The 22717-nt window shown below is 45.5% G+C and overlaps 1 protein-coding gene and 1 non-coding gene across 2 annotated transcripts in view; one reads left to right on the forward strand and one right to left on the reverse strand.

Annotated features, from left to right (window-relative positions):
* LRP11 (LDL receptor related protein 11) overlaps positions 1 to 22717 on the reverse strand; it is a 52364-nt gene that overhangs the window by 22657 nt on the left and 6990 nt on the right. Inside the window, exon 2 of the mRNA XM_055136100.1 lies at positions 5228 to 5385. Within this exon, the coding sequence (XP_054992075.1) occupies positions 5228 to 5385 (158 nt within the window). The remainder of the gene's footprint in view (positions 1 to 5227; positions 5386 to 22717) is intronic.
* LOC129404542 (U6 spliceosomal RNA) lies at positions 21392 to 21494 on the forward strand. The gene has a single exon (XR_008629940.1). It is a non-coding gene; the product is annotated as a U6 spliceosomal RNA (small nuclear RNA).

A 22717-nucleotide genomic window follows, 5' to 3' on the forward strand; every position in this document is an offset into this window, starting at 1 on the left:
AGGGGACCGTGAATTTCAAATTCAACATTGATTTCGTGTTTTCTTGCCCTCTGACTAAAAAAGCAGTTAATATTTTTCTGTCTTCTGGAAAGAAGTTTTTTTTTTCTTTTTGGGTCACACCTGGCAATGCACAGGGGTTACTCCTGGCTCTGCGCTCAGGAATCACCCCTGGCGGTGCTCAGAGGACCATATGGGATCATGGGAATTGAACCCGGGTCGGCCGCATGCAGGGCAAATGCCCTACCCACTGTGCTATTGCTCCAGCCCCTGGAAAGAAGATTTTTAAAAGCTATTTTGATCTGTTGAGGTGGATCTGGGCTGGAGCAATAGCACAGCGGTAGGGCGTTCGCCTTTCACGTGGCCAACCCATGTTCGATTCCTCCGCCCCTCTCGGAGAGCCTGGCAAGCTACCGAGAGTATCGTGCCTGCACGGCAGAGCCTAGCAAGCTACCCATGACATATTAGATATGCCAAAAACAGTAACAATAAGTCTCACAATGAGAGACATTACTGGTGTCCACTCGAACAAATCTATGAGCAGCGGGATGACAGTGACAGTGACAGTGAGGTGGATCTGAAGAGAAGCCTGACAAGAAGGCTCTATCTAGACTACCCAGTCTGGGGCAAGTTAGCTTTTGATCATAAGGGTCCCTGTACCTGTGATCCTCTGTAATTTTCATTTCACCTCCTTTTACTCCCGAACATGGCCCCACTTGGATCACAGCCTATTTAAAAATTTTACTTATAAAAAGCAGAAAAACCAGTGTACAACTGGTCTTCCTTCCTCCCAGTCTCCCTCCCTCCCTTCCTTCCTCCCTCCCTCCCACCTCCCTCCCTCCCTCCCTCCCTCCCTTCCTTCCTTCCTTCCTTCCTTCCTTCCTTCCTTCCTTCACTCCCTCCCTCCTTCCTTCCTTCATCTGATGGTATTCAAGGCTCACTCTGCTCAGAGGTCACTCCTGGCAGGGCTTGGGGGACCATATGTGATGCTGGGGATAGAACCCGTATTGGCAGCAAGCAAGGCAAATGCCCTACCTGCTGTACTATCATTCCAGCCCTACACTTGGAATTCTAAAATAACTTAAATGAACTCCACATCTGAGGGATGCAAATCAATCCATGGATTTATAGATTTTATATCTCCCTGAACATCCTCATGTTCTGTATCAAGTTCCTATATGTCATATTTCACACTTTAACTTCACACTGAGATTTATCATACTGAGTATCATGAAACTCAGAATCATCTAAGGAACTGCCTGGAAAATGTCTCTTCCTTCCTTCCTTTTGGTTTTGGGACCACACTGGAGATGCTCAGGGGTTTGCACTTAGTAGATGCAGAGGTGTTCAGGGGACCATATGGGAGATGCCTGGGATCAGTGGTTTTCCTGCTGTACTATTTTCCTGGCCCCCTGTTATACTATCTCTTTGACCCCAAATGAACTTAAAAAAAAAATGGCTACATCTGACTGTTTGTAGGGCTTACTCCTGATTCTGTGCTCAAGGAATGCTTTGGGGCTTGGGGGTTCAAGTTTGGGTCAGCTGGATGCAAGGCCAGCTCACAACTCACAGTACTATTTTCCGGTAGTATCTCTCTGGTCCATTGTCAATTACTGTTAAAAGGAAGTTTTCTTTTTTTAATATGAGGGTTCCTAAGGCATATAATATAAATTATAATGCTTGAAACCAAGCCAATAGATGGTTGGGTTTTTCAAAATAGCCTGAGTCACAGCTGCCAAGGAAGTATTCTTAAAATGACTCACACATAAATATAACAGGGACATGTGCTAAAGATTTTATCTAACGCATTGGTGAAAAAGAAATGGTGTTCTGCTGAGTCAAAGTAAGAGCAGGCAAGTATAGCCAGTCACCTAGTGGAAGCAAAATGAAAACAAGGCCTCTGAAAAACCTTATTTTGTTAGTTTTATAAAGATCTCAATAAATTAAATGCTGAAACATCTGCATCATTGGTATTGTTGTTGTTCTTATTTTGTGACCACAGTCAGCGGTGCTCAGGGATCGATCACTCCTGGTGGGCTCAGGGGACCATATGGATTGCTGGGAACCTAACCTGGGTCAGCCGTGTGCCAGGCAAACATCCTACCTCCTGTACTATTGCTCCAACCCCACATCTACATCCCCTTATTGAGTGTTCAAGTCAACTGAATCTGCATTTGATGGAATAATGTGTTTAGCCACAGGCATGACGAATGAGGTAACGAGAGCAGATTTGCAGCTGCTTGAACAAATAAATAGACCACAGATGCACTGTCTCAAGGGAGCTCTGTAACCGTGAAATGAATGGTCGTTCCATGCATGTTTTCTGGTTAACCTCAATACGCAAAGGTTTCCTCAAAAGAGTGCGCTACTTTTGCAGCTGACACAAAACAGAAAGTTAATAAATCCTGGCAAGAAGACACTCCAATTTAAGACTGTTTTCAGTGGTAGATGAAGACACAAATGTGGAGATATATAAAAAAAAATGGCATCTGCTTCTAATCCGAGGTTCTATAAACCAATTATATAAACAGAAGCTGCGGGAGGGGCGTTCTGAAAGCCACTCTAAGTGGGAAAATGACGCAGGGTTTAAGTGATCCTGCTGGGGAAAACTGCTCCCAAACCTACCGTGTGCCCAACCAGCAACTACTGAAGGAGTTTATGGAAATGGAACTTCATTCATGGCACTGGAGCCTGGGAAAGAATATTATGCACCTGGAAAAACTGCAGTTTCAGTAGAGGGTGTCTGATTTTTTTTTTATTGAATCATCATGCAATAGAGGCATTACAAAATTGTTCATTGTTGCGTTTTAGCTCTACAGTGTTCCAACACCTTTCACCAGTGTGATTTTCCAGCGGGTTATCTGATTTGAAGCAGGACAAGGATGCATCTGAGAAAAGTCTAGAACAGGCTGGATAGTGGCTGGCCTGAAAATCAATCCAGCTGAGGAACATCACAAAGAAATGAGAGCGCTGAGCTCCAGCCTGAGAACTCTAAGCAGGGACATTCATTCCCCCCCCCCAAGATTGAAGGGGCTGCCCCACAGAACGGGGAGACGGGCATGCTCAGAGCCTTCCCAGTGCCAACGCAGAGAAGTCCCAGGGAGTCATTGAGAAAATCAATGCGTTGCAGTCAGCCCTCTGTTTGCTTTGGGTGCTCCCTGTGGTGCTCCAGGGCTACTCCCTGCATGCACTGGGATGAGTTCAACCCCAGCAGTGCTTGGGGGGTGGGGTGGGGGCGTGCAGTGCTGGACCTGAACCCTGCGCCTCCCACATGCAAAGCACGTGCTCCAGTTCATTGAACCTCCTCTCCGGCCCTGAAACCAGTCTTGAGGGAATAGCTGACTGATGCCTTTGAAATTTTATTTATTGTTTTTGCTCTAATAGAGCATAACGTAGGTGCTTTCCTGAAGAAGGGGAGAGCCCTTACAAATACAGAGGAGGAAAAGACGGTCAGTGACAAGCCAGGGAGAGGAGCCTTAAAAACAACCGCCCTTCTATACCTGGAGCATAAACTCGGAGCTTCCAGAACGATGATAAAACAAAATTTTCCCTTGCTTGTGTCCCCGCACCCCCTTCCCTCCCTCCCCCCCAATCTGCAGTACTTTGTTCTAGTAACTGAACAATCTGATGGCAGAGATTTCCGGCCTCCTCTCAGTGAAGTGGTTTGACTGAAGTTCATTTGCCCGGGTCAGGAAACACTACTGCGCAGTATCAACCGCTACCAGGATTAAATAAGAAGCCACTAGCTCCAGGAGTCAGACTCCCCAGTGTGTGGGCGGTAGCGGAAAAGAGCGGAAAAGAGCGACAGACGCCAAGTAACAAGTAACGAGCTCCTCCTCCGCCCCCACCTAGCCGGCAGTGTCAGAATAGGAGGATGATGGCCCCATATGAAGATGATGGCCTCAGGGGACCAGGGAAGAAAGAGTTCATTGTTGCGCGCCTTTTAAAACAAAAATTAGGGGCCACACTTGGCTGTGCTCAAGGGCCTACTCCTGGCTCTGTGCTGAGAGATCACTCCTGGAGGGGGGGAGCGCGGTGGACCAGAGGCCATACGTGGTGCCGGGGGCTAAACCAGGGTCACCCGTGCCACGCCTTACCCGATGTACTATCTCTCCAGCCTGCTCGGCGTTGTTTTTTTTTTTATACTCAGTTGTATTTTTCCTTCATACCACACATTTAAACATTTTCAACTTAAATCTTGAATTAAGAATAAAACATTTAAACTTTTTATTTATTTCTTTATTTTTGCGTTTGGGACCACACCCTGCAGTGCTCCGGGCTTACTCCGAGTTCTGCACTCAGGAATAACCCCTGTTGGTTCTCAGGGGACTCTGTAGGTTGCCAGGAATCAAATCCCGGTGGGCCACACGCAAGGGAGCACCTTACCTGCTGTACTATTGCTTTGGCCCTTCATTTTTTTTTCTTTTTGGGCCACACCCAGCAGGACTCAGGGGTTACTCCTGGCTCTGCACTCAGGAATTACTCCTGGTGGTGCTTGGGGGACCATATGGGATGCGGGGATCTAACCCAGGTCAGCCACGTGCAAGGCAAATGCCCTATCCCTGTACTATCTCTCTGGCCAGAAGGCCCTTAATTTATTTTATTTATTACTTATTTTTTTCTGGAGGTGACCCCGGGCACTGCTCAGGGCTACTCCAGGCTCTGTGCTTGAGAGAACAGGCAGTGCCACGACTGAACCGGAGCTTTCTGTGTGTGAAGAATGTGAGGCAGCCCTTTCAGTGCGCGCTCTTTCCCTCTCTGGTTCCAAAATTAAAAAATCTTTTCCTCGGAGCACTTTTTTTGTGTTCTGAAAAAGAAAACAATAAAAGCAAGAACAAGAAGACTGAAAAAAATGATCACCATCACTGTATGTGTGGTAGAAAAAGGAAAGTCTATGGGGCAGGAGAGAGCTCTGAGAGCTGGGTGAAAGCAGGCAGGAGGCCTGGGTTTGAGCCTGGCACTGCAGGGTCCTTCAAGCTTCTCATGGAGTAATCCCTGAGCACAGATCCAGGAGTAACCCCTGAGTACTGCCAGATGTGCTCCCCACCTTAAAAAAAAAAAGGCAAATTTATGGAATAAATAATCTTCTCAAGCATCATTTTAGAACGTTCTCCTTTGCACACTTCTCTGCTAAGCTTCCAGGACAAGTAGGGGACAAGAAATGTGAGGGTCATTACCAAAGACTTATTCTCTGAAACTCGAGTTTTCATTGCACCAGGCCACGGATTACCTTCATGTCGGCGGACATGTCACCCTGCAGCAGCGTCCATGTGTAGCGGATGATGCCGTGGTCATCTGAGCTCTCACGGCCGTCCAGAATCACCCCGTCTGTGGGCAGGTGCAGAACCACGTCTTTCCCGGCCTTGCTCAGTGGAGGCTCGTCCCTTCCTGGGGGAGAAAGGAAGGAATTCCTGAGAGGCAGTTCCCTGCTTTTCCTGACTTTTGGGGGGGGGGTCACAGCCAGCAGTGCTTGGGGCTTACTCCCAGCTCTGTGCTCAGGGCTCAGTGGCCAGAGGACCACATGTGGTGGTGGGCATCAAACTGGATTCAGCCGCTGTACCTGCTGCACTATGGCTCTGGCCCTTTTTCAAACTTCTTAAGGGGGTTACCTTGTTTACTATCGTCCAGCAAAAAATTGCCAAGAGGATGTGCAGGAACGGAAAGTTATTCTCTTGTTGATTTTAATCTGTCTTTCCCCCTTTATTTTATTTTTTTTACACCCAGCAATACGCAGGGCTTACTCCTGGCTCCATGCTCAGGAATCACTCCTGGGGGCTCAAGGAACCATATGAGATGCCAGAGATAGTAACCAGGGTGGTAAGTGTGCTAGGGCTGCCCACTGTGCTAGGGCTCTGCCCCAGAGTCTTCCCTTTACAAAACAAAACAGCTCCGTGGTATGAATATGGTATTAGTTATCATGCATGCAGAAGAGGAATGTCAGCTACCAGCAGAAGCTAGGAGAAAGCTGTTAGTATAAGGCCCTCCAACCTGTGCATGTGGAGTAGGTTAATTCTTTGGTGGAGGGAGGAGTTGGGCAAAACATAGCTGGACTCAGGGGCTATTTCTGGTCTGTGCTCAAGAATGGCCCCGGCAGGACCTGGGAGCCCTAAGAGGTGCTGGGGCAGAGTCGGGCTCGCTGCACGAAAGGCAAGTGCCGCTCCTCCTATTCAATCTCCCCAGTACCCCCACCTTTTTCTTTTCAATGGAAAACCTGAAGCTCAAATCTAGGGAAGGCAGGCGCTCTACAGCTGACAGCAGTCCTAATCCTAGTAGTTTTACTGTTCAGAGTAAATTTTTTACTTGTCTTACAAATTACTTATGCAGAAAGTTCTACTAAGTACATTTTTAATACATGCATGCATAAATAATTTTTGAAACAAATGGAAAATAATCACATTAATCTCTAATAGAGATTTTTTTTTCTTATCCTCAATTTTTAAAAATAGGAGTGATCACAGAGAGTCTCTTGCCCGCATGCCTGGCTATCGTCCAGCAAAAAATTGTCTTCCTTGAGGCCTCTCGGAGGGGGTGGTATGTGATATCTTGTAGCCTACTTCTCCCTCTGGGAGAAACTGGCAAGCTTCTGAGAGTTTCCTGCCCACATGGGACAGCCTTGCAAGCTTCCCATGGTGTACTCATATGCTAAAGCCAGTAACAAGCTGGACCCCATTCCTCTGACCCTGAAAGAGCCTCCAGTGCGACATAGTTGGGAGGGCCGAGTCGAGAGAGACTTCTAAGATCTCAGGGAAAGGACAAATGGAGAGGTTACTGAGCCCGCTCGAGAAATCGGTGATTAACGGGATTTCATGATCGTGATCATCGGGAGTGATCACATGGATGGCAAACAAATGAAACCAGGGAAGTGAAGACAGCTTCTTGGACTCCCACAAATTAAAGCCCACAGAGAAATTCTCCAGAGTCCAATTGATCGTTTAGGAAGTAAGAAATGGTCACAGCTTCTGGTAACTAATTTTATCTTTCTCAGTCAGGGGTGGGGCGGGGGGTGGGGTGCTGCGCTAAGGGCTGACTCCTGGCTCTGTGCTCAGTGATCACTCCTGATGAGACTTAGGGAACTATATGTGATGCCGGGGATTGAACCTGGGTGGCACAAGGCCAGCGCCCTGCCCCCTGGACTCTCTCTCCAGCTCCACTCATAATTCAGTTTCTAACAAAAAACAACATTGCATTTCTGAGTTGTTCTACAGAAACAAGACAAGTATGTTTTTACTCCTGGCCTGAAATGGTACTAAAATAATTGGAGGCTATATTAAAATATCAAAACTAGGGGTTGGGGGGGGTGGAGTGATAGCACAGCGGGTTGGCCTTTTACTTGGCCAACCCAGGTTCAATTCCCAGCATCCCATATCCCTGAGCACCGCAAGGAGTGATTCCTGAGTGCAGAGCCAGGAGTAACCCCTGAGCATCACTGGGTGTGACTCAAAAAGAAAAAAATAAAAACAACCCAACCCTCTCGTGCAAAGCACCCGACAGGCCAGGTGAGTACTTTGTCCTGAGGCTCAGGTTCAATTCCCGGCACTGCCTGGTCCTTTGCACACTGTAGGGAGTGATCCCTGAGCAGAGTGGGGACTAGCCCCCGAGCACCCTTGGGTGTGGCACAAAAACCAAGATTGGGTTTCAGTCATACAATGTTCCAAGACCTGTCCCTTCACCAGGGTACAAAAACCAATAAACAAGTCATTGCTCTTGGGGTCAGGAAGTAGTTCAACTGGCCTGAGTGCACGCTGTGCACTGGAGGCTGAACCCTGTGGCATATCGGAAGCACGGCTGGGTGTGACCCACAAACCAAAAGGAAGAGATTCAGGATGTGGACACTTAACCGACAGCTGCTCCAAGACCATCGGAGAAACACAGAGAACCTTTCTGGGCGGAGGGTAGTTAAGACTGAGGAGGGTTCAGGTCATTTCCAATAGTTGGAAATGTTCAACTTTTCCAACTATTGGAAAAGGGGGGGGGGCTGCCTGCCTGCCTGCAGGCTGGAGTGGGAGGGAAACTGGGGACACTGGTGGTGGGAAATGTACCCTGGTGAAGGAACAGGTGTTGGAACATTGTATGACTAAAACCCAATCATGAACAGCTTTGTAATGCTCTATCTTACACTGGTTCAATAAAAACAGTTTATATAAAATAAAATTCAATATATATATATAATTAAAAACAAAAACATTTCTACGGACAGTTGTGAATACTTTCACCGACTTCATCCATTTTAGCTTCTTGCTAGCAAACGCACCCAAAGGCACATACATTTTTTAAAATTTGTTTTTTGGGAGGTAGGGTCACACTTGGAGGTTCCTGAAGCCCACTCTCAGCTCACTGCTTACAAGTTGATCCTGGCAGTGTTCACGGGACCAAGGGGAAGCCAGGGAATCCAACCCCACCTCTTGCATACACACCACACACAGCCTCCAGTTAGCTAGCCAGACCCAGGCAGATGCACTTCAAGGAAACAGTAACAGAACTCCCGGCAGATGAGTGTATCTAACTGTATGATGAGTGTATCTAACTGTATACTGTATACATTGTATAGAGAGTGCACAGCTAACTTTAAAAGTTCAGCTAATATGTAACGGTTTTTGGAGGAAACACACCCAGGGGCACTCAGGGAACCACTCCAGGCAATGAAAAGAATCAAACCCAGGGGCCAGCATGTAAAGCTCCAGCTCTAGCCCTTTGAGCTCTCTTCCAGGCTCAAAACACATCCTATCTGGCGCCCACCCTTCCCTTCCTCCTCCAGTGCCAGAGCGCTAGCTCTGTGTCCTCAACTGACCTGGGGCGAGGTTGCAAACACACAGCCTCTTCCTCCCGGCCCCTGACAGGCCCCTGACAGGCCCCAGACAGGCTTGCAGCTGGCTGCCTTCCTTTTCGTTTCTTAGTGAGCTACAAAGGCAGGTCTCTCCTGATGCTTGGTGGCTAGGACATTTCTGGAATGCTAATCTGATGGAGTCATTGCCTTGCTAAAAAAAAAAAAAATCCTCCCTCCGATCGCCCATGCCCGTTACTTCTCTACATATCACAGAGGAGTGAGATCATCCCGTATTTGTCTCGTGTTTTGGACACATGGATGGTGCTGAATGTGTGCAAAAACCAACAAATAACAGGGAGAGCTGGAAAGGAAGAGATGTGGGACTGGAGGTCGGGGGGTTACTTTGGTGCTGGGGATGTGCAGTAACTTGGTACATCAAGGCTCTAAACTTGAACACTCTTGTAACCCAGTGATCTCAACTTCAGAAAGAGAAAAATCCTTCAAGATGTTTATTAAAGTGCTCAGAGGCCTTGTATCCTCACCCACCCGGCCTCTGGAATGTGGGGTGGCACAACAGCACAGAATTCAGGGGAGGCTCCCAGCTCTGTGCTGGAGCTTTCTGAAATGAGAAAGCTGCTCCAGCTTTATTTAAAAAAAATTTTTTTTTTTGCCTGTTGGGTCACACCCAGCGATGCACAGGGGTTACTCCTGGCTTTGCACTAGGGAATTACTCCTGACGGTGCTCGAGGGGCCATATGGGATGCTGGGAACCAGATGCGTGCAAGGCAAACACTCTACCCACTGTGCTGTGCCAGCTTTAAAGGGCGATGATTACTTTTATGAGCATGTTACAAGCAGTGACACTTGCCCAAGGGCACAGTAAAGAAGATAGCCCCATATTTTATAGCCAATTTGTGAAACAATGAGGGCCCAGGGGAAGGCTCAGTGGCTCAGAATAACTGTTTCACCAGCTTGAGGCCCTGAGCGGGATTCCCGGAGCTCTGCTGTTTGAGCCTGGCCCTTCTGCTGTCTGTCATCCTGGGGGGCTGCAAGGAATTTAAGCCACTCCACTGCCAGGGGTGTGTGTGTGTACAAGCATGACAGCCAACTGTGCATGACCCCTGGCAAACAGCAGCGCTAACACAACCAGCATATATATGAGCCCTGGTCACTGCAGTGAAGGCTGGGAAGGGAAGGGACAGGGTGGAGTGAAACAACGAGGATGAGTAACTCTGGGCTCTGCGGGCGATACCCAGTGGTGCTTGAAGTCAGGCTCTGGTATGCAAAGCAAGCACATGAGCCTCTGATCTATTACCCCTGCTTTAGTAATTTTGATTTAAGTAAGTCACAGATTGTGATCCCCTGCCTACAAAGAAATTTGCTGTTTTCCAGTGCACCTGAGCAAAAATCCAGTACCTGAGTCTTTATCCCACTTTTGCAAAGGTAGACAAGCAGTGCCAATGGCTTTGTTATGAACCCTTTTTTTTTTTTTTTTTGCTTTTTGGGTTACACCTGGCAATGCACAGGGGTTACTCCTGGCTCTGCACTCAGGAATCACCCCTGGCGGTGCTCAGAGGACTATATGGGATGCTGGGAATTGAACCCAGATTGGCCTCGTGCAAGGCAAACACCCTACCCGCTGTACTATCGCTCCAGCCCCCGAACCTCGTTTTTTTAAAAACACTGAGTTTTGTTAGAGAACTCCCATTTTGTGGTGGAGAGTTTATCACTTCCGACACAATCTTTGCTACTTTATAATCCTGAAAGTGTCTGATGATTTAATAATACTTTATACTTAGCATTTTATTAAAAAAATTTAAGCACTAGTTTACATAGACAACTAAAATGTAATTAAATTCTATAAATGGCAGTGGATGATCACAATATACTTCTAAATCTTCAGATCTACCCCAAAGATTCAAGATGGAAATATCAAGTAAATGCAGAAATTGATGTAGGCAGGACAGGGAAAGCCTCTCCCAAGGCAATGGCAAAAACCAACCTTGCAGGAAGCAGGAGAAAACCGGAATTAAGGCCTGACAAGCCCCTCACCTATCTACAGCAACAAACACAAAAGGCCAGGAAAAGAATTTCAAAGAAGACCATCACCTCTGCCAACCACCCTAGGCATCCTCCTCAACAATGGACTTTTACCTAGGTAGAAGCCCTGAGCAGGGGCAGGCTGGAGAAACCCATAAAGCCACCTCGACCAAAAGAAGCGTATGCACAGGCTGCCTGCACCCGTGTAGCCGAGCACATGTGTTGCCCACACCTCCCCTCTTGAGATGTGGACTTTCATGCTTTCCTGTCTAATGCTGGGCTGTGTGTAGGGCTCTCTCCGCCCTTGGAGAATCCCGGGTTCTCTCTTGAGCACGTTACTCTCCATTCTCTCCCGCTTTTTCTCCCTCCTTCCTTCCAAACCCTCCAAATAAAATCTGTTTTATTTCACTGCTTGTCTACCCCTGAAATTCTTTTCTGTGAGGAGAGACAAGAACCCAGAACCTTGGGTCCTGGGTGGCAGAGGCAGATGGGCAGAGGCAGAATGATTGTTTTTCTCCTTCCCGCTTCACATAAGTCACCTGTGGGGCCCACCGACATCAGAAATATCCCATATACTCTAAAATTAGTTAATCCTGTCCTCTCCCAAAATAAAATAAAATAAATAAATCCTTTATTTACTTTTCTTTGAGTGGGTTTTATCAGCTCCTTTATGGGCACAATAAAGTACAATCCTGTCCCTGAACTGACCAGTGTTGTTCTTGAAACAACACAAAGCTATCATTTGTGCCAGCTCAATTCAAATTATAAATTTGTTATAATTTGCTTCAGGCAAATTATAACAAATTTTCAAATAAGCCAAAGCTTACCGAGTCTGAAAGTCATAATGATAAGCGGGAAGGAATAAAATTTCATCTAATTTTTTACCTGGGTCATGTCAGAAGTGTGGAGGAAGAGGTGGAGGAGGAGAGGAGTGGGGAGGAGGAGAAAGAGAGGGAACGGAGGAAGAGGTGGAGGAGGAGAGGAGTGGGGAGGCGGAGAGAGAGTGGGAACGGAGGAAGAGGTGGAGGAGGAGAGGAGTGGGGAGGAAGAAAGTGGGACCGTGCATCTGCAGTGGCCCTGCAGGATGTAGCAGGTGACATCAATAGATGCCAACCACCAGGTTACACTTTTAAAGGTTATAGGAAAGTAAGTGTAGAAATTGATGTAGAAATTTCTTTTTTTTTAATATTATTGAGTCACTGCTTGCTGATAATCTACCACCATATGGCCATTGCTATCTAAATATACCAGCCTTTGCTCTATTATTTTGGTTTGTTTTGGGTCCACACTCACTCCTAGCAGACTTGGGGGAGCGCATATGGGGTGCCAGGCATCATATCTGGGTCAGCCACCTGCATGGCTGTTCTTTTTTTTTTTTGCTTTTTTTGGGTCACACCCGGCAATACTCAGGGGTTACTCCTGGCTTTGCACTCAGGAATTACTCCTGGTGGTGCTCGGGGGACCATATGGGATGCTGGGAATCGAACCCGGGTTGGCCCCATGCAAGGCAAATGCCCTACCCGCTGTGCTATCTCTCCAGCCCCATGGCTGTTAATTCTTGATGTACCTGTTAACTTTTAATTAACCTGCTAGCTGTTCTTAATATACCTGTTAATGTAAGCAGTGGATCAGGTGTTGGGAGCCAGAGGGAGGGGTTCGGAAGGGGCAGAAATTTTATTCAGTAAGTGCCAGGCTGATTCTCTTGAGGGCATTCAAGACCAGCTTGCTATCTGGACAGGTCATGGTCACATCTGTCTGTCTCATTCTTTGTGGCTGACCATTCTGAAAAGCGGTTAAAGGTACAATTGGCTTTGTTGTGGTAAATCACGCACTTACAAGAGTTCTGCTTATTCCTGGTTCTATCTTCACAGACAATAGTTATTGCAATTCTTTTCAGTGTTAGCCTTTAGAGTAAGGATTCCTCCTTTTAAGTTAAGACTGAGTTCTAAGCAGGAAAGAAGGCAGGTTAGTAGTAGGAGATCTTTTGTAGAGCTTGGAATAAGGTTGTGATGTGAATTCATTTTACTGACTATATATTGACAGCATTCTTGGTTCTTTGGAAACAAACGTTTCTTGTGTGTGTGCATGTGTGTGTAGTATATGTGGTTGCACACACACACACAAGTAAAATGAGCTGCTTTTATATGTGTGCACACACAAAAGAAAGGACTTTCAAATTATAAAGGCCTGGAGAAAAGATCCTGCAAGTGGTTTCTGGAAACTAAAAGTCAAGTCTATAGACTAAGTTGAAGTGTTACAGGGAGGAAAATAAATGTCCACTTCAGGGACCAATTCCACAGGTCAAGTTGTCAGCTCCAGAGGAAGAAGTGAATCCTGTATATTATTATGGATAATACTATCCACTCTTATTTTAATATGCATAGCTTATTCCCAAAAGCATTTGAAGAATTAATGCTTTAATTAACAAAAATCCTCAACTTTGTTAGGCCAGAAGAATAAAAGTTTTTATATCTATATGCTGTCATTGAACTTTTACTGATGAAAAAGGAAGGATAGGGAAGACATTAGTAATTAAAACTAATTGCTTTCATTTCTTTACTCTCAGATACACGAGCCAGGAACTATGTTTGTTTTATCTATTAATCTATAAATCAAACTATGAGAACAAAAACTATAGATCCAGGTTTCATTTAATCTTTTTCCTTAACTATTCTCATCCTTCAAAAATGCCTTGATTAAACTGTTTCTGAATGTATCAAAATAATTAAAAATAAAAAATGCTTATTAATTTCTTCATACAGATAAGAGGATGGGGATCATTGCCTCAGTTATCATGTTTATACTTTACCAAAGTATAAACTAAAATATAAACCTAAAATATAATTTTTAGGTTCATTGGGATGAACCTAAAAATTATATTTTATTAATGCTGGACTGAAGCGAAAGCACAGCGGGTAGGGTATTTGCCTTGCATGCAGCTGACCCGGGTTCGATTCCTCCATCCCTCTCAGAAAGCTCAGCAAGCTACCGAGAGTATCCTGCCCACACGCAGAGCCTGGCAAGCTTCCCATGGCATATTCAATGTGCCAAAAGCAGTAACAACAAGTCTCACAATGACAAGTCTCACAATGGAGACGTTACTGGTGCCCGCTCGAGCAAATCGATGAGTAAGAGTAACGGGATGCCAGTGACAGTGATTGAATCACTGAGATACAGTTACAAAGTTGTTCTTGACTGGGTTTCAGTCGTACAATGTTTCAACACCAGTTTCTTCACCAGTGTACATTTCCTATGCCATCCCCATCCTGCCTTTTCTTCACTCTCTCCCTCCCTCCCTTCCTTCCATCCTCCCTCCCTCCCTCCCTCCCTCCCTCCCTCTCTCTGTTTCTCTCTCCTTTTGGACTATATGGTTTGCACTACAGGTACTGAAAGGTTACTATGTATAAATCCCTTCACCTCCTTTCAGCACTTGGTTCTTGTCTAGAGTGATCATGTCCAACTATCATCGTCCTACTGGTCCCTTCTCTGTCCTAACTGTCCTCCCCCCACCTTACTCCCAATGCCCTGCACTTGTGGCAAGCTTCTGACCATGAACCCGTCCTCCTGGCCCCCATTTCTACTGTCCTTGCATATCAGTATCATACTTTTTAAAGAAAAAGTCCTGCAAATGAGTGCAATCCTTCTATGCCATTGTCCCCCTGACTCACTTCACTCAGCACGATACTCTATGTCCATCCATTCAAACACAGATCTTCTTGCCACAGAAACTAACAGAAAAATTTCTGAAGGTTTGATGGAAGGATGAGTCTTCTCTCATCAGGCCTCGGTGCTGGGTTTCATAAGCAGCTGTGGGATCTGCTTCAGATGAGTCAGAAGACTGCGTTCTTCCTGTGGTTTCTGCCAAGCACGGGGCCCATTCTGCTCCTTCAGAATATTCCTTGTGGAAGCACGGTGGGGCCCTCTTTGCAAACTCTGTGCTTAACCTGATCACATTGGTTGCCTTTGGTCTGACCTTGGAACACTGAAAAAGATTCTTTTTTTTTTTTTTTTGCTTTTTGGGTCACACCTGGCGATGCACTCAGGAATTACTCCTGGCGGTGCTCAGGGGACCATATGGGATGCTGGGAATCGAACCTGGGCCGGCTGCGTGCAAGGCAAACGCCCTACCCACTGTGCTATAGCTCCAGCCCCTGAAAAAGATACTTTACTGCCACAAGAACCAACTGGTATACCCTATCAAGGAATATCAAATCTCTCAGAAGAGAGATTTGGATATAATAAAATTCTCTCATCCAGGGGGCTGATGTGGTGGTCTCCAACTCAGCGTCTCATAGGGAATTATTTCCTTCTTCTATTGGGCCATTTATGGAGCTGATTCCTAAGCACAGATCCCAAAGTTCTGGAAAGTACCAACAGATCCAGGTGCCAGGGTATTTACTTTCCCTTCAGACGTTTGCAGCCCATTTATAGGAGCCGCTTAGCCTCCAAGGAAATGCTGGCGCCTCCACCCACAGCCCTTCCTTTCCAACAAAAGCAGAGAAGTTCTGAACATTGAGATGAAAATCAAAGAATTTATCTCAGAATCTAGAGCTGGTGATTCTGCAGAATCAGAAAACTTGGGTAGCTCGACAGAGCAGGAGTGAGGGCTGGAGAGCTGCCCAAAGGGCTGGGTGTGTGCTTTGCCTGTGTGGGAGTAAGTTTCAGAGACCCACTGGGTGTGAATCAAAGAGGAAAATAAATAGCAAGAGGTAGACTCAAACCCAGGCAATGCAGCAAGTCACTTAAGCTCTAATCATGGGAAAATAAATAAGATCTGACAGTGGATCCCTGCGGCCTTGTGGGCAGAGCTGAGGATCAGGGAGAGCCACTGCTCTGTCTGGAAAAGATTCCGAGATCTGATGGTGCACGCAAGTGGGGAAGTGTGGAGAACTCCCGAGTGGTGCTCAGGAGACCCCTGGACCCATTCCCGGCAACATGAGGTCAACGGGGCCTAGTGACTCAGTCATAGAGCCTGAAACGGTGGTGTTGCCCCAGCACTACAGAGATGGCGACCACCAGGTCCACACTGGCAAAGCCTGGGGACCCTGGTGATCGCCAGCTCTGCAGGGCCTTTGTGGCCTCATGGCACTGGGGTTTCAACTCAACACTTCTGACAACTGAGCCATCACCCCTGGCCTCCAAGAGGCTTATTAAGGGAGTCATCTATTTTAGGGATCTGGGACTCAACTTCCACCAAACTGTTTTTGGAAAAACCTTCATTGATATCCCAAATATATTTTCAGAATCCAAAAAGGTATCAGGACTGTCTTATCCTGGAGCTCCTGACTTATCCAGAAAAGAAGGCTGTTTCTGAGTACGATGCAGGGCTGATGTCATCTCAACAGCTTACTCTTTGTGTGTAGATACAGTGCTGGGATCGAACTCAGGGTCTGACACATAAAGGCAAATGCCCCACCACTGGGTTACCACTTTGGTCCCAATCTTTTGAGTGGCAAATGTTGGAATCTATGTATTCTGGTTGTTACCAAAATTTGGATTGCCCTATTTTAGCTGAGTATCTGTATTCTATACCTGACAATGCTTCATAAAAGGCTTCAGAGGGCCAAAGCCATAGTACAGGCTGGCCTTGCACACAGCCACCCTGGGTCTGACCCGTGGCACTCCACCATGGTCTCCCCAGCCCTGCCAGGAGTGTTCCCTGAGCACAGAGCCAGGAGGAACCCCTAAGCACCGCTGAGTGTAGCCCCCAACCAAAACAAAGCAAGGTTCCAGAATTTTCACAATAGACCAGGTATTGTAAGAAAATACCCTGGGTCAGGGAGAAATTACAGAGTTCAAGACAAATATAGGGCCTGCTGTGTTTATGCATCCCCTATGTGGTGCCATACGAAACTTCTAGTTAAATCAGTTTATGTCCTTTGTTCTGGATGACATGGTGCCTAGATTCTTCTTTCCTTCCTTCTCTTCCTCCCTCCCCGGGGATCGAATGTGGGCATATGACAAAGCACGCATGCAGTCCTTTGAGCTATCTTGCCAGCCCCTGAATACTTTCTTTTCACCAACAGAAAGGCAGTCAAAGCACAGCTTCAAGAAACGTTTTTTTTACTGCAAAAAGAAACATCTGACAGAACAACAACAACAAAAGACACCCCACAGTCTGGGTGAAAATATTCGCTTTTCACCCATCTGAAAAAGGGTTAATAGCCAACCCTGCATGTGACCAACCTGGGTTCAATCCCTGGCAATACATATGGTCCCCTGAGCACTACAGATGATTCCTGAGCACAGGGCCAGGAGTAAGCTCTGAGCTTGCCAGGTGTGGCCCACAGACAAACAAACAACAAAACATCTCTACAAGGATGAAATGACTCCATTTTCTTGGGCTGATTTATATGGTAAATTTACTTCTATACTTAGAACAAAATCTGGAGGAGCTCTGTGACAGATGGGACTAAGTCACAAACTTGTAGCCTCAGGCTAAATCTGTAGAACTTTCTAGAGTGTTCCCATCCTGACCTAATCAGAAAGAAGAGAAAATCTGCACAGGAAGCTAGGCCTGGCTGCTTGTCAGAGCTGACACAGAGCCATCTGCCACAAATTGTGTGCCTTCCGATTTCCAGTCCCTGCCACCACCCCAGCTAAAATGATATGCAGATGCCTGGAGATGTTATGATGGTTACACGTGTCCTTGGCATCACTTGGAGGCTGTTCAAGACATATCTAGGGCCTACTGTATAGCCATATTTATGCATCCTCTATGTGGTGCCACATTCAACTTCTAGTTAAATCTAGTTAAATTCTGAATGACATGGTGCCTGAATTCTTCTCTCCTTCCTTCTTTCCCTTCCTCCCTGGGGACCGAATGTGGGCATATGACACAGCATGTACCATTGTCCTTTGAGCTATCTTGCCAGCCCCTGAATACTTCCTTTTCACCAACAGAAAGGCAATCAAAACAGGCAGCTCCAAAAACCTTTTTTTTTTACTGCAAAAAGAAGTATTGGAGGGGCTGGAGCATTTGTCATGCATGCGCTAACCTGAGTTCGATTCCCAGCATCTCATACGGTCCCCTGAGCACTGCCAGGAATAATTCCTGAGTGAAAAGCTACGAGTAACCCCTGTGCATCACCAGGTGTGACCCTCCTCCCCCCCAAAAAAGAAGTATTGGATAGAACAACAACAACAAGAACAAGATACCCCACAGCCTGACAGCCTTGGAGAAAATATTCACCTATCACCCATCTGACAAAGGGTTAATAACCAAAATACAGAAAGCAATTATAGAATTTGACAACCAAAACTAAACAATCTCATTGAAAAATGGGGAAAAGAAACAGACACTTGTTTAACAAAGGTATCAGACACACAGGTATATTAAAAAGTATTTCTTATTATTTATCATCAAAATAATGAAATATTATTCCACACCTGTCAGACTGCCACATTTGAAAAAGAACAAAGGCCAGTAGTGCAAGCAGGGATATGAGGGAATAGGAACCCTCATTCATTGCTGATGGGAATGTCAGCTGGTTCAACTTCTTTGGAAAAGAACATGAATATGTCTTTAAAAATTAATTTAGTTTCCATATGACCCAGCAATTCCACTTCTTGGCCTCTACCACAAGGGGCCCAAACACTATTTCAAAGAGAATATTTGTGCCTCTACGTTCATTTCAGCTCTATTCACAAGACCCAAGATCTAAAAGTAACCCAAGTGCCCAAGAATAGATACTGGAATAAAGAAATTGTGATATACTTCTGGTGGAAATGCCGACTTGTTCAGCCCTTTTGGAAAAAAATATGGACAACTGTCAAAAAATTAGAAGTTGAGCTCCCATTTGACCCAGCAATACCACTCCTGGGAATATATCCCAGAGAGGCAAAAAGGTATAGTAGAAATGACATCTGCATTTCTATGTTCATTGCAGCACTGTTTTCAATAGTCACAATCTAGAAAAAACCAGAGTGCCCAAAAACAGGTGACTGGTTAAAGAAACTTTGGTATATCTACACAATGGAATACTATGCAGCTGTTAGAAAAGATGAAGTCATGAAATTTGCATATAAGTGGATCAACATGGAAAGTATCATGTTGAGTGAAATGAGTCAGAAAGAAAGAGACAGACATAGAAAGATTGCACTCATATGTGAAATATAAAGTAGCAGAGAGGTACGAGCTAGCAATGATGCAACTTCTGGCAGAAAACCCTCTGGAGTTAGTTACTAAAATACTAAAATACAGAAATCCAAAACCTAGCGGCTGCTGTTGTGGCCACACGACCTCATATCTCTTCATTCTCAGCAATGGAAAACAAATTATCAAATGCTTCCTTTCCAGCAGGTCCGACTTGGTGGGGGAGGGGGCTCCAAACAATAATAGTGAGTTTTTTGTTGAAATATTGAATATAATCAAAGTAAAGAGAAAGTAAAGTGAAATTTATCAGCTACACAGGCAGGGTGGGGGGCTGGGGAGGTGGGGGGTTGGGGGAGGTTTACTGTGGTTCTTGGTGGTGGAATATGTGCACTGGTGAAGGGATGGGTGTTCTGGCATTGTGTAACTGAGACTTAAGCCTGAAACCTTTGTAACTTTCCACGGTGATTCAATAAAAAAAAAATTGGGGCTGGAGCGATTAGCATAGCGGGTAGGGCGTTTGCCTTGCACGCCGCCGACCCGGGTTCGATTCCCAGAATCCCATATGGTTCCCCGAGAACCGCCAGGGGTAATTCCTGAGTGCAGAGCCAAGAGTGACCCCTGTGCATAATCAGTTGTGATCCAAAAAGAAAAAAAATTAAAAAAAGAAATTGTTATATATATCATATATTCCATATACCAATTGTGATATGTTTATCTATATCACAATTGGTATATGGAATACTACTCAGCTATAAGAAAAAAATGAAATCATGCAATCTGCCACCACATGGGTGTGGCTGGATGTCATGCCGAATGAAGTCAGTCAGGACTGGGGCAGCACCTGTCATCTCAAGAGGCATCTATATCCAAGGCAGAGAAAACAGGGCCAGGAGGACTGGTCAACGGTTGGAAATTACAAGTATAAGATATAAGACAGAGGAGGGTCCAGTGTGACAACAATAGTTGGAAATGGACAAGAAATGAGTGTTGAAAGGAGGTAAAGGGATAATACATGATAACCTTTCGGCATCTGTATTGCAAACCATAATGCCCAAAATGAGAGAGACAGAGAGAGAGAGAGAGACAGAGAGAGAGGGAGGGAGAGAGTGAGGGAGGGAGGGAGGGAGAGAGGTGCTTTCTGTAAAGGCAGGCTGGGGTGCAGTCGGGGGTGGGTGGGAGGGAAACTGAGGACATTAGTCCTAGGAAATTACACTAGTGGAGAGATGGGTATTAGAACATTGTATGACTGTAACCCAGTCATGAACAGTTAGCTTTGTAATGCTCTACCTCATGGTGATTCAATAAAAAAAAAATGAAATTCAATTTAATCTATGAAAAATAACTGTCTCCAATGATGAACTGCAGATCATGATAAATAGGAAGTTGTCTTCAATGTAATGAATAAAAAAATCCCAGATTTTTTTTTTTTTTTTATAAAAAGAGGCATCACATTGAGCTGTCTGACCTGGTTGGCTAAGTTTTGCTGGGAGTGGTTCCCAGTTCCCGTCAACACTATTTGGGAGACCCCACCAACACCACCAAAAGGAACAAAATAATCAAATTAAAAATTAAGCCACAGCACTCCTATGGTCATTGCAGAACTATATATACTACCCAAAATATGGAAAATACCCCACATCCCACATGCCCTTGAACAGATAACTGAATAAACTGTGGCACATATACACAATGGAACACTACCCAGCCTTTAGGAAAGATAAAGTCATGCAATTTGCTGCAAGGTGGATGGATCTGGAGAGTGTCATGTTGAGTAAAATCAGAGGCCGAGGAACAGACTCAGAATGATGCTCTCATGCCCACCGGCAACAGCAACAGAGAGCAGGAGACTGTTCTTCAGCAGGGAGCATGGCACTGGGGCAGGGGTTGGGGATAAGTTAGGGGACACTAGGACAGTGGGGGAGGGGAAAAGTGCCTGCCACAGAGGTGGGCTGCAGGGTGGGTGGGAGGGAAACTCGTGGCATTAGTTGAGGGTAATGGGCACTGGTGAAGGGACTGGTGTTGAAATAATATACACCTGAAACTATAAAACACAAACAAACAAACAAAACACAAAAAAAACCACAACAATTAAGCCATAGGTTACTCCATTCACAGGAAAAACTTGAAAGTAAACTTGCCATTGTACTCTCATAGATAACAAAGAAAAAGAATAGATCCTATTTTTGTTTTAAAAAACTTCTTCAGGAGCTGGAGTGATAGCACAGCGGGTAGGGTGTTTGCCTTGCATGCGGCCGACACGGGTTCGATTCCCAGCATTTCATGTGGTCCCCAGCACCGCCAGGAGTGGTTCCTGGGTGCAGAGCCAGGAGTAACCCCTGTGCACTGCTGGGTGTGACCCAAAAAGCAAAAAAAAAAAAAAAAAAGAAAGAAAGAAAGAAACTTCTTTATGTTAAGAAACAAAAGAAATGGTGAACAAACAATAGGTGGGAAATATATTGCTAGAAATAATTTTAATCAGTAAGAAAAACAAAAGTGTGCTCACTTTGGCAGCACATATGCTAAAATTGGAATGGTACAGAGAAAGCATGGCCCCTGCACAAGGACGACACATAAATTCGTGAAGCATTCCATGTTTTTGTTTATGCATAGCAAAACTGAAATGGTAAATGCAAAAAAAAAAAAAAAGTGGGCAAAGGATGAACAGTCAGTTCTCTGAAGCACAAACTTTGCAAACTCAACATTTTCCATGTCCCAGTGCTTTGGTGCTCCCGACACCTGAGCAATCTCCCCAGACCTTGGTACTATCCATGTGCTATTCTTGGAAAAAACCTTCACAGATGGCCCGGATATAATTTCAGAATTGAAAGAGGCCCTTGGACATTGACCTTACACTGGGCTACTTCCTTACCTAGCAAAGAAGACTATTTCTGAATACCAGGCAGAGCTGATGTTGGCATTTCTGGTGGTAGTGTGGTGCTGAAATGAGGTATGTATGAAACTGGCATATTCAGTATTGCAAATCATCGCAAAGAAAGTGGGAAAAATCAAGCTCTTACTTGATTGTATTTTCACCGAGGTTGCTAGGTTAACATCGCAGTCCTCTGTCACCTCAATGACCAAAGGGCGTGAGAGGAGACTAACTGGGCAACCCTCTCAGAGCTGTGTGGGTGAAAGGCTGCTGGAGACCCCCCCATTTTTTAAAGCAAATAATGACTCTCTGGCACAGGCGTTTTATGTGAAGGTATAAGAAGGTGCCTAGTGGATATTTCCACGATTCATAGTTACACCTGGATTTCATTTATCTCAAAGAAAGTCATGAGATAAAGAGCCGTAATTGAGACAAACATGGCAAATACACTAGCGGGGTATCTCACCCTAAAGTGAACACTGAGATACTTGTTTTCCTTTTTTCCAGGGATAAAAATAGAGAAATCAAAATACTTACATTTTATTGGCAGTAATTCTGATGTAAATAGCCTTTGAAAATATTTGCTTTCAGCTAGACATATAATCTTTTAAGATAAATCAATTATGAGCCCGGTAATGAAGCTGACGCATTACTTTATGTAAAGATGCTTTGAATGGACAGATTATAAACTTACTTCCTCCCTCCTCCCTCCCTCCTCCCTCCCTCCCTCCCTCCCTCCCTCCCTTCCTTCCTTTCCTCCCTCCCTCCCTCCCTCCCTCCCTCCCTCCCTCCCTCCCTCCCTCCCTTCCTTCCTTCCTTTCCTCCCTCCCTCCCTCCCTCCCTCCCTCCCTCCCTCCCTCCCTCCCTCCCTCCTCCTTCCCTCCCTCCCCTCTGTGTTTGGACCACACTTAGCCTACTCCTGGCTCTGCATTCAGGGATCAATCCTGGTGGT

The sequence above is a fragment of the Sorex araneus genome, chromosome 4, assembly GCF_027595985.1.
Source record: "Sorex araneus isolate mSorAra2 chromosome 4, mSorAra2.pri, whole genome shotgun sequence".
In the NCBI taxonomy this organism is placed as follows: Eukaryota; Metazoa; Chordata; class Mammalia; order Eulipotyphla; family Soricidae; genus Sorex; species Sorex araneus.